The 12411-nt window shown below is 36.1% G+C and overlaps 1 protein-coding gene across 1 annotated transcript; it reads right to left on the bottom strand.

Annotated features, from left to right (window-relative positions):
• Positions 1 to 7815: 7815 nt before the first annotated feature.
• LOC101737538 (histone-arginine methyltransferase CARMER) lies at positions 7816 to 12194 on the bottom strand. The gene has a single exon (XM_012690350.4). It carries the CDS (start codon positions 12192 to 12194, stop codon positions 10599 to 10601), a length of 1596 nt encoding a protein of 531 aa, XP_012545804.2. The 3' UTR covers positions 7816 to 10598.
• Positions 12195 to 12411: the final 217 nt, after the last annotated feature.

Raw genomic sequence — 12411 nt, 5'->3', positions numbered from 1 at the left:
GCCATGTTTTTTAGGTTTTATTTGTGTATCAATAGTATGTTCAGTAGGTCTGAGAATCGGCTACTATCTATTTTTCATACCCCTAAGTGAAAAGGGTTGTCCACCCCAAACATTTATTTTTTATTTTTATTTTTTGGATATTTTTTTGTTTGTTTATAATGAGGTATTATGTGGTTAAATGAGGTTTTTTTTTTCTACAGTAGAATTTCCCTAGAAATCTTATTTAAGGCAACACAACGTTTGCCGGGTCAGCTAGTAATATATAAATCTACAGTGGTTTTTACGGATGTTCCGTTATAACTACTGAACCGTGCATCCGATTGACTTGAAACTTGGTATCCATATAGAAAACACATGTACTTAATGGATAGGCTAATATTTATATGAGCGTTGGACTCCCTACATCAGTTGCGGAGGCGTTAATGATGAGAATCTTTGTGGGGGTGAGAAATAGTAATGTTAATTTTAAATGGCCAGCGAAGCGGACGGGTACAGCCAATACCGTCTTTACCATAAGGGCACACGGGGCCCGTGCCCAGGGCCTCCATTCTCAGGGGCCCCCGAAAGACCGACAATTTCTCTCACACGTTTATTCTCAAAACATTTTTGTCGGGCACATTAAACTTTTTTCACAAATCAGTAATCAGAAGGTGTTTACAAAGCATATACTATGCCTATAATAGAAGATTTTGCTCAACAGAAATCCTGAAAGAAACCGTTATCGAAATCGTAACCAAAAAACCAGCAGCGTTCTAATATAATTAATGACATTATATCATACTGTATTTGATTACCTATAATAAATGGTCATACTCAGTAAAAAAATGTTATTATAATTCGCTTTTTTTACTTTTTTTTATTGCCTTTGTAGGCAGACGGGCATACGGCCCACCTGATGGTGAGTGGTTACCGTCGCCCATGGACTTCAGCAATGCCAGGGGCAGAGCCAAGCCGCTGCCTACCGCTTAATACTCTCCACAAGCCTCGTTTGAAGAAGGACATGTCATAGCGCTCGGGAAACACCGAGGAGGGGAGCTCATTCCATAGCCGGATGGTACGTGGTTACTTTCCAAAAGGGCCTCAAATTCTTGTGTGCCCAAGGGCCCCAGCCTAATTTAACACGTCCCTGGGTACAGCTAGTTAGTAACTTATATGATGTGATACGTTTTCCGCTTAGAAAGGAAAAGAAAAAACAAAGTTCGGTGCAGTTATGAATTTTATTGTTTAATCTCATTATCTCATTCAATAATCAGTGGACGGTTGGATTATATAGTTTAAATGGGAATCATTATTCGAATTAAAAATATTAACACCGCAGTATTTGACATGGGTCATGTTTGTTTTGTTACACCGTACACAGACATAGGCTGTGAGCCGTGAGCATTACTGAACCGATTTTTCATAATTCGAAGCTTGAAAGGCAAACGTGACTAAGTGACAATGCGTGAACTTTACAGTAGACTAATTTAAAGTTGAAATACCTGAAAACAAAATTTATTTTAACGAATCTAGATGTAGTAGAATCTAGCTAGTAGCTGTAGGATTGAAATGATTTTAATAGACCTAGAAATTTTTTTTTTTGCGCATCGAATATGGTTATTGCCTATCGTTTATGTACAAAGCAGCTATTGTCGCTTAGTCACGTTTGCCTTTCAAGCGTCGAATTATGAACAACTATCTCTCCCGTATTTCGCTGCCTCAACTATGCAGAGTAATGAGCAACTTTGCGCATTTCGAATCATTAATCAAAATGCAGACTAAACATACATTACATATATACGCATGTACATGTAATGAAATAAAACACGAATTTTATATGTGATACCGAATGTAATCACCAAGGCAGTGATTCTCAACCTTTTTTTGTCCGTTTAAGTTTTTTTTTATTTACACTGTGAAAATAGTATCATAATAATTTTGAATATAATACCGAGGGATGAAAGGTTATTTTGTTTAAACGACCATTTGTAATTTTACAGGAGAGCCATTCCAAGTTTAAAATTTGGAAAAAATATCATGACAACAAACTTCTTTAGCTGTTTGAATGGGTAAACATAACTGAAGTTCAATTAAAAACATCAAATTGTCGATACTTCTATACTAATATTATAAAGAGGAAAGATTTGTTTGTTTGTTTGTATTGTATAGGCTCCGAAACTACTGAACCGATTTGAAAAATTCTGTCACTGTTTGGAAACTACACTATTCCCGAGTGAAATAGGCAATAAATTTTTTAAAAAAAATTTGGGATCCTTACTAAAACTCCAATAATGTAACCCAAGGTGTAAGAAAATTACCTAAAATATTCTTTACATCGCGTGCCCTACGAAAACTATTGATGATAAAATAATGTACTACGACATTGTATAACACATTATTATTTACAAAAAGTATCGCGACAGCGTATGTCTAACTATTATAATTATGCCGCAATAAGCGTTCTTTTATTTAAAAAAATAAAACAACGTCAAATATCGTTGAAGTTTTTGTTAAAGACCCGAGCGGAGCCGGAGCTTGCCGCTATACCGAATAAAATGGACCTTTGATTGCAAAGATAAATGTCGCTTAAACAAAATAACCTTTCATCTGACGATATAGTTTAGTGGCACATAAGGGGTTATTCCAACTTCGCGCGAACCGATAGATGAGCTGTAAGTAGGAATAGCCCCTTAGACAACCAAAGATTAGGTAGAAAAAAAAGTGGCACAGTGGAGAATCACTGCACCAAGATATCGTAAACTATATTAAAGCTAGATGATTTTTTTTTAATTTGACATCTGCTGGAAGTAAACGCACCATTGTGTCGAACTTGTTTTTGTACAGGACTTTGTCAATGAATTTAAAACCGTATCATATAAACTATAAAGAATACATTTGAGAAAACCTCGGTAACGTTTGAAAGATCAATAAAGTGATAATTTATGAATAAGAACCTTTAATTTTATATCCTCGTTTCGTTGCTAACCACTAATTCTTATCCTGGTTCGCGACCACATCAAGGCTTACCTTTTTAAGGGGATGACCTTATGCTGAGATATTGTGAAAATGCCGTCCTGTGTAACAGGGGGCTAACATGTTTTTTTTTTACGACCAATTTCAGATAAAAATATTTTCAAAAAAATAATAGTAAAAGATTGCTTCACTTTTAATTTATATCAAAGGAATGGAATGTTACAATCATACCAAATATTGATTATAATGTTTTAACAAAGAATTCTACTATCCAAACTATTTTATGATTAAAACATGTGCCACGGGCTGCGTGAAAAAAAGCCGTGGGCCGTTGTCTAGACTGCACTGATCTAGTACAACCCTTGGAGGTTACTGGAATAGGTAGAGAAAAAAACCACGATGCTGACTCGTCACTAGTGCCCTGTGTGCTTAGTGCGAGTTTTTTAACGTTCTCGAAAGCGTAAAAGTCAGCCCAATTTTGTATGCAGTTGGAACAGCGCCCCTAGCGGCAAACGTACGCCAACGATCCCATTCCATACAAATATGAGTTAACTTTTACGCTATCGAGAATAGATATGTGTCGTTCGCGAACGAACGAGTCAAACGACCCGGGTCTCAAATTCCGCGCGAACGATAGGGTCACTTCAAAAAATATGAGTCGTTCACTAAATCGACTCGTTTAACACAAAACCTACGAATCAGAAGAAAAGAACCATACGAGTACGACGGTCATTCGGGTCATTTCGGGTTGCCGCGTCTCGCCCCGCGCCCGTCTCGCTTAGTCGTTCGTTCGACTGAACGGGTCGTACGAACCGGATCATTTTGTCAACTGGTCAGTACTGATCTGAATCTCTAAAATTGAACGAACGACACATATCTAATCGAGAACGTTAAAAAACTCGCACTAAGCACACTGAAGCAAGCTGATGATGCCAAATACGAGATGTCGGGTAGTCTTGATCATATTCGCGTAACGAGAGAAAAGGGCAGTACAGTCGAAGAGACTAGTGCGGTATTATAGAACATCTTACAACTGGAATCTATCTATCTAATATATAAAATTCTCGTGTCACAATGTTCGTTCCCATACTCCTCCGAAACCGCTTGACCGATTCTCATGAAATTTTTTATGCATATTCAGTAAGCCTGAGAATCGGCTACTATCTATTTTTCTAACCTTTAAGTGATAAGGGGTGTTCACACCAAAAATTTTATTTTTATTTTTTTGATAATTTTTTTTTAGTCTTTGGTGTTTTGTTATTTTTAAACAACATTCCCTCATCATTCACAGCGCGCCAGGCCTTTTTCACTCATATTCCACATCCTTATACACTTCCAATAAGTTAGTAATTTTTTTTTCTACACTAGAAATACTCTAGAAATCTTATATATGGCAAGACAACGTTTGCCGTGTCAGCTAGTATATATATATATATATATATATATATATATATATATATATAAATATAAAAATATATAAATGAATTGCTGTTCGTTAGTCTCGCTAAAACTCGAGAACGGCTGGACCGATTTGGCTAATTTCGGTCTTGAATTATTTGTGGAAGTCTAGAGAAGGTTTAAAAGGTAAATAAATATGAAAACGCTCGGAATTAAATAAAAATAACAATTCTATTTTTCCTTTGATGTGTCCCCCGTAGGACAGATTCTTTTTGTTTGTTTTAAGTTTATTTCATACAAAAGTTTAGGTCTTTTATTTATCGATTGAGGCACTACGAAGTCTGTCGGGTCAGCTAGTACAAGATAAGAATTAGGGTGAGGATTTTAGACAACATTTAGGTAAGGCGACGCGCGCATGACGCGACCTTGAGACGGACGCTCATCTTTGATTTGATTTATTTCACAGGTTCAAGTTTACATACAAATAATAGTACCACAAATGTCCGACAAGGAAAATTCTTCACTGTCCATTTTAATTACAAGCGACAACAAAAAAAATAAAACAATTCCCTCTAAAAATACACATAACCATAATTTTTGTTCTTACATTTACATTTTATATACGTACCAAACTATTACTAGCCTAATTCGAGAATGAAAATTTATAATCGGTATTCGTTGTATGTCTTATTATTCTATCTTATCTTATTTCTTCGATCTTATATTAGGGAATTCGACTGGGTTATTCGGCTGGGCGTCGGAAAGGTATTAAACGAATTTTTTATTGCTATTATGGGTAGAAGAGCTCATCTGGTGCTAAATGCCCATAAACATCTACAACATAAATGCATCACCCACCTTGACAAATAAGTTCTAAGGTCTCAAGTTTAGTTACAACGGCTGCCCCGCCCTTCAAACCGAAACGTATTACTGCTTTACGGCAGAAATAGGCAGGGTACCTGCCCGTGCGGACTCACACGAAGTCCTACCAGATTGTTTACTAAAGGAACAATGGAACTCAAAGCGCAATTTCATTGATTACATCCGAAGTGAATTGGTGCATGTTTCATATAAGAGGGCTCTAATTAGCTCAGCTTAGATCTGGAATATCAATTAAAATAATAAAATTGTGGGCAAACAACCTTAGAAAACAGTAACAAGGACTCGACATTATCCTAGATATTTGTTTAACTAGATAAGTCTAAGATGTTTCTTATGTTTAAACATTGTCTTCTGTATTTGAACCGCGAAGAAAAAGTTACGAAAGTAAATTTTCATTCTCGTTAGTGAAATGTTTACTTCATTCCGTGAAAACTGTGACAGCGCCGAAATAAGATAAGTCGATTGGCTTCGAATGGCGGACATTTTTTTTATACAAAATGTATTGGTATTGGTGCATAGATAATTTTGCCTAATTAAAAAAAAAATTGTTTAACCCTAATTCAAAACAGTAATACATTGAACTAGAGAAAAAGTTTTACCGTATTTCCGAATGGACATATTCCACCGCCTTAGAAACCAACCGACTCAAATGTCTAAGGAAACTTTTGAATATATTTAAACCCTAAAACGGCAAGGGTGATTGGCTTCGCCATTATTTCTTTTGAGCTGCCATAATTTTTAAAACATTAGTTAATAATGGCAAGACTTACTTTGACAGTTTTTAAGAAAAGCACAAATGAGTCGTCTATTATCAAAGGTGGCAATCTGTACATTTGGACAAACCATTTTTATTGATATGTCAATACAGATTTATTTGAATATAATCGTCTCCTTCAAAGAATACGGTTCAAAACCTGCATTAAATAAAGGTTAATAGTTAACCTGTTATTTATCTAAGATGTCGTTCCGAAGAGTTTTGTAACTGCCAATGGAATACAAAGTCAATAATTCGTTTTTCTGATTTACCAATCATTGTCCAAAAGTCAGATTGCCGCCTTTGATAATAGTCGACTCAAATAGGCTTTTGACATGCAGCCAGATAAAAATTACGACTTTTCAAAGTTTTCATTGTGTTCTCAAATTTTATGCCCATAATCAATTCGACACACCTTCGAATTCTGGACTAAGAGGAATAGATAATATTTAACAGGTATTGTATATGTGTGGCGATAATATACCAAGCCAAAACACTACTGCGCGACTCATGGCGATAATGTACATCATGTGGCGGTTGGCGCGGCGCTGTATCAAAAATTTCAACATTTGGCGATACTAGGGATGTCGTGACGTGGATAAGTAAGTCTTATTAAATCACACCAAGCCCCTGTCATAAACGCGACGAGACTAATATCGGCCTTCCTGGTGTCCAAACTGCTAAATTGGTATCTTTTATGAATTATCAACCGGAGCAGTTAGTTTTTCGATAGCATTAGGCATTTTCATCAATCTTAACCACTATTAAATTTCGTTTACAAAACTTCGCATTAATAAAACGACCCTTGAAACTTTTTAGGACAACGCCTTCATTATTACCTAACATCAAGATTATTGTGGATTACAAGTGTTCGAATTCCGAAAGGTGTCGAATTAAATTGCTGGCAATGACTTCTTTCAGAAAAAAAAAACCATTGATTAATTTTCGTTCAGTTTATATTTCATTTACTTTATGTAACACAAGCACTTTCGTGCATGTGCCGATACGAAAACTTTTAATCAAACCTACAACAAAAAATAAATTTTTCAAAATGGTAACCTTCCGTTATGCTGAACGATTTCTTTTATATGGCAACTCTTTTCATGCTATAGCTTCATGCATAATTTATTTTTCAAAGCCCAATGTCTGCCCAATTATGAGGTAGTCTTGTTATAATTTAATCACAAAAGGAATTCAGCACCAAAGTTTTAGGATTTTTACGTTTTCATCTCTGCCTTTGAACATTGACATTTGTGGTCTCTCTGTTGTTGGGAAAATTGTTTATTTCCTTGCTCGTATTAAAAAGAAAACTATTTAGAATATTGTATTTAAAATACTGATCTGAAATGTGGTATCAAATTTTTTAAGCGCCTTCCAATGAACAAGAGGACGGAAGTATGTAATTGCTCAGAGGCTTTTTTTTTTAATTTAGAATGCGCTCTACATTTCTTTGACGATCTATGTAAACTAGTCGTAAGGAACTTAACAATTTCCATGTTCAAATGACGTAAACGCAATGTCTGTCAGTTATCGCCATAATCATACAAAATAATGCACCAGGGAACTCTCTAGAAGTCTCAAGAGAGTTCTTTAAACTACATTAAACGTTCGCTATTGAGGACAATACTGTTTCGTCAGTAATCATAATAAAATAATATGCATGATTTATTATCTATATATACATAATTATTAAAAAATTGTGATTTTTGCGTTTGTTGTATAAAAAATAATAATACGAAGCACGTCACTCCCAAAGGGCGGCGAAAGGATTCATGCAAGGGACATTCATAAGAAAACAAAGGTCATAACGAAATAATAAGTCAAAAATATACTTTTGTCAAAGAAATTTTATTCAAAGTTATTTTGAGATCAAAACACTTATGATTTGAAGATTGAAAAAAAAAAAGTCATTAAAGACGAAATCATTAATAGATTCACGTTCACGTCCCTTTGGGAGGGCTAAAGTATTTTTCTCCTAAATACCACGAGACGATCGGTCTGATCTAAACGGTACGTCGGTGTAAATCATCAAGTCTGTATTTTCGTGAGTATTCATTCGATAATGAAGCGATAATCACTATTGTAAATTCAGCACTTTTATCTTACACTAAGTTTATTCCCCTAGAGTAATTTCGCACAATATAAGGTAAAAGATTTATAAAGCTTCATTATAATTACAAAGCGAACAAAATGTAGATAGATAGCCAACCATGATTCTTCTTCAATTAGTGGCTACCTTCATTTTTGTGTTAAATACAATTGGAATCAATCTAATACCGAAACTGACTCGCCGATCACAATACCTTTAAAGATAAAACTAATATACAACGTTAAAATGTACTACTACATTTTGTTAGTCAATCAATAAAAAAATAAATCCAGCACATGGCAATCCTATAAACATTTTCCCCAGTTTAGAAATTCGTTTCTGAAATAGAATTTTTATTAGCTATTCGCTGTTTAACTCTGCCAATGCCGGTCCCAAAGGCCCGAAGAGGAGGGTTGAGTTGAAGTTCGGCCTTTCCACCGTAGAAGAGAACGCCGAATGTCGGCCGGCGGTTAATTAGCCGGACCCAAATAAGGCTTCAACGGCCTCGAAGAACTAAAGCTCTTCCAAAAGCACTGCCGTGGAAAGATGCGGGACCCCACCATGTCTATTCTCCCAAGAAAGCCTCATGAGGCCACGACCACTGGGGATTATCGACGGAAGGAGGAGTAGCCTAAAGTACCAGAACGCTTTAAAATAAAACGTGGATGGATTCGAAGTTTCGCGAATGTCGACAATCGTTGGTCTTCCGATATTCCAGATAAAGAATCGACTTCAGAATATAGCCTACTGAATATAGTTTCAAAATATCTTGCCTTACCAGAAGGTAAGTGCTAAAATACCTGTAGACAACATGACGTTTGCAAATTGATTGTCAACTATATTTTATCTTTCAAAGGTATTGGGAGTTGCAAATCATTTAAAGTGATTACATACAAACGTAAACATGAGTTATAATAATAATTAATTTCTTATCTTTCCAGACTGAAAAAAAAAAAAGCTATTTATTCTTATCTAAATATATGAATTATAAATCTTGTACTTAATATTATGCTTTTTGAGTAGTTTTGTCACGAAAGTTTCTAATTTATTTACATAAGTATTATTAGTATAGATAATAATTATGATTAGAAATTAACTATACATCGATTATTGCTTGCGATTCTGATATCCAAAATGTGTATTGGACACATTTTTGTTTATCACTTTTGTTCAGTCTTCTTATGAAAAAATATTTTATGTCTGCTTATCGTTATACACCGTGTGATATCATTGTGATACAGCTTCCAAAAACCTATCGTTTTTTGCTTGTACTCACAGATGCTCATTATTAGTTACCCTCAAATAGAGAGTGTAAAAGTAACAATCTCGAAATCGAAATAGCAATGGTATTCTTTCCGCTTCCGGAGCATAATAGAATAACAACTTTAATTTAAGTTACTTATTCATAATCTCTTACTGGAGCTTAACCAATCTGATATAAGAAGACTATTACAAAGTTTCTTTCACAATAAAAACACAAATCTCATGATTGACAGACTTCTTATGGCAAATTGATAAAGCTGTGATAACTTATTATGAATAAGGTCACCGGTCATTTTAGTGTTTGGATGAAAAAGCAATTTACGTGTCCGTTGACTCCGAGTGCCAGTTGCATATCAATTGACATTTTGACATTTACATGTGGTGCTAAATTACGGTACATGTTTCAATAAAAAAAATGTAAACATATTTTAAGTGTCATCATGTGAAAAATGAACTTCATTGCCCCCTCTCATTTTTGGGAATGTTGCCAATACACCCAAAATACCCTATTATTACATTCAACACTATCTTGATTTTGAGTTGTACATCAATATTTAGTTGAATTTTATTTATACAATTGAGAAGATCAGACAAAAAACATTTTTTCATTCAGAAAATGTTACTATTATTAACTAATTTAACAATTTCTTTATAGACTACCATGGACATATATATGACCAATAGAACATGCAAATGTGTTTTTAGCCTTTTAATAAGTGAAATACATTTGTCTGTTCACGTGCTAAGTTTGATGCAACAATGTCTTAATATTACATGCACATTTCCTTAAATTCCAGAGCTCGAATTAAAAAGTTTCAAAGCTCTTCTATCAATTCTAAATGTTTATTAAAATGTAACAAAACTACTAAAAAATTACAATGCAAGTTAAAATTCCAATGGACCCTATGTACGGTACTGAAATTACAAAATAACGTTTTTTGTATCATGCCCGAAAATTTTGTGATTAATTACTAGTATAGTAAAAGAAAAGTATTTAGAAAAAAGTATTAAAAATGTATCCACAGTCCTCCAAATTTTTCTTGTAATTCTGTCCGACTTTGTTCATTTCTTATGCATTCAAACATCTACATAGGGACCACCGATTGCAGTTTTCACTTCAAATACGCTCCGCAGTCATGATTTCAGCACTGTGATGTCGAAATAAATAGTTCACTTACACACTATTGAGTTGTTTATTGTTCACAACCGATTACGACGGTTTCTAATAGCTCTAAGGCGCGCACGGCGCAACCTCGCGGATTATATGTCCCCGTTCTGACTGATCCCGATTCTCTTGATGAATTCTTCTTGAAGCATCACTGTTTTGATCATATTCGGATGGGCTCCATATGAAAGAGTTTGATCTGGAGTCGAACAGTATTGTTGGGTGCCATCTGTTAGGATAACCTGACCGTTGCTGATAGATGTTGTTGTGTCAATAGAGTTCCAGTAGTTTTCACTTGGGGATGTGCTATTGACTCCGGGCGGAGGTGCTGCTGGAGCACCTGTGTACCTAAAGTAAGGATTCTTCAAATCCAATGTGTTTGATGAAGATATATTTGTACCTTCTAAGTTCACTTCCATTGTCACATCATAGCTCTGGCGCTTGTTTGCCAACAAAAGCACTCGACCTGTAAGAGCTTGACCTTGTTTAGCAAATATAGGTGTCTCAAGCAAACACCGCACTTGATACCAATGCGTTAAAGGTTCCGTTGGTGCAGTCGATAACCATATGTGCTGTGTTCCCCCAGCAAATAAAACATCAAACCAGAAAGCTAATCCGTGACAAGTACCAGACTGGGTTAGTTCAAATCTAAAGGGTACCTCTATACGATGTAAGTCAGTTTCATGAGCATTTAAGAAGTCAACAACGTGTCTAACAGACCGAGACATGCATATGCGTACATCAAATGTGTCAACTATAGGCTGTCTAAAGTACTCTTTCATAGCAGCTGTGCGTAATGCACTCAGGTCTACCCCGTGGAAGCACACTTGATACCAAAAATTAGCCTTATTATATTGTTCCATGAATAATGCATCATCAGTGAATGGTGCTATATGGAGATCACCTCTCGTTGGGTACATATTACCATTCGGTTTTAGCCATTTCTTCGCATGTAAATATGTCTCTAACATACGTTCATTGTACAACATGTAACCCATCGGTTCAGAGATAATTATATCAACACTTTCTGGTAATTCAATTTCTTCAATTTTACCCGCTATGACTGTGATACGATCATGTAAACTGTTCGCTCTGACTAGGGCCTGTGCGTGGTGCGCCATGTTGCTGGCTTCTACTGCGTAAACCTTCCGAGCACCTGCCTGGGCCGCGAAAAATGAAAGTATCCCGGAGCCTGCCCCAACATCCAAGACCACTTTGTTTTTGAAATCGTTCACATTAGACAATATGGCGCGCTGATATGTACTCGTTCTAACATAGTCCTGCATCATGTTCTGTTGCTGACTCAGGTAACCATAAAACTGGAAGTACTGCATTGCCGACGAGTCTTCGGTCCTGACCGTGAAAACTGAGGACGACCTGCCCGCCTTGACTTTGCTGACGAGCAGATGGAAACTCTGGCAGTCTGCGTCGGATGCCAGTTTGAAAAATAGCGTTTCATTGTCTATCGTAAATATGTATGACTGTCCGGCCACGCGGGAACACTCACTCTGGCTATGAACAGGAAACTCCAGCACCTCCTGCGCGAGCACAGGATCAGCACGTATCACTTTCACACTCAGCCCTTGCGGGTCGTAGTCCACGTTTACGTTCGTCGGGAAATTGAATCGAGGCGTCAGAACGCCATCGCTGTTGACGGTCGACACCGTCACGCCGCGAAACGTGTTCGCCATTTTATAAAAACGTTTTGGTTAGTTGGATGTTTTGTTATTAAATCACACGTTTTATTGCAAACAAAGAGAAATGCCGTTGAAAAGTTTACAGGGCCGGCGCAAAATCGATCACTCACAAACTTCCTCTCCCTCCTTTTGTCTATGCACGACAGCGGGGCAGCGTGTTATTTTTTTTCTTTCAAAAATTGGCATCTGGTTTTGACAGAACAATTTTTGA

The sequence above is a fragment of the Bombyx mori genome, chromosome 20 (genome assembly GCF_030269925.1).
Source record: "Bombyx mori chromosome 20, ASM3026992v2".
Lineage (NCBI taxonomy): Eukaryota > Metazoa > Arthropoda > Insecta > Lepidoptera > Bombycidae > Bombyx > Bombyx mori.
Note: the sequence above shows the minus strand (reverse complement) of the source record. Positions and strands in the feature narration are given on the sequence as shown.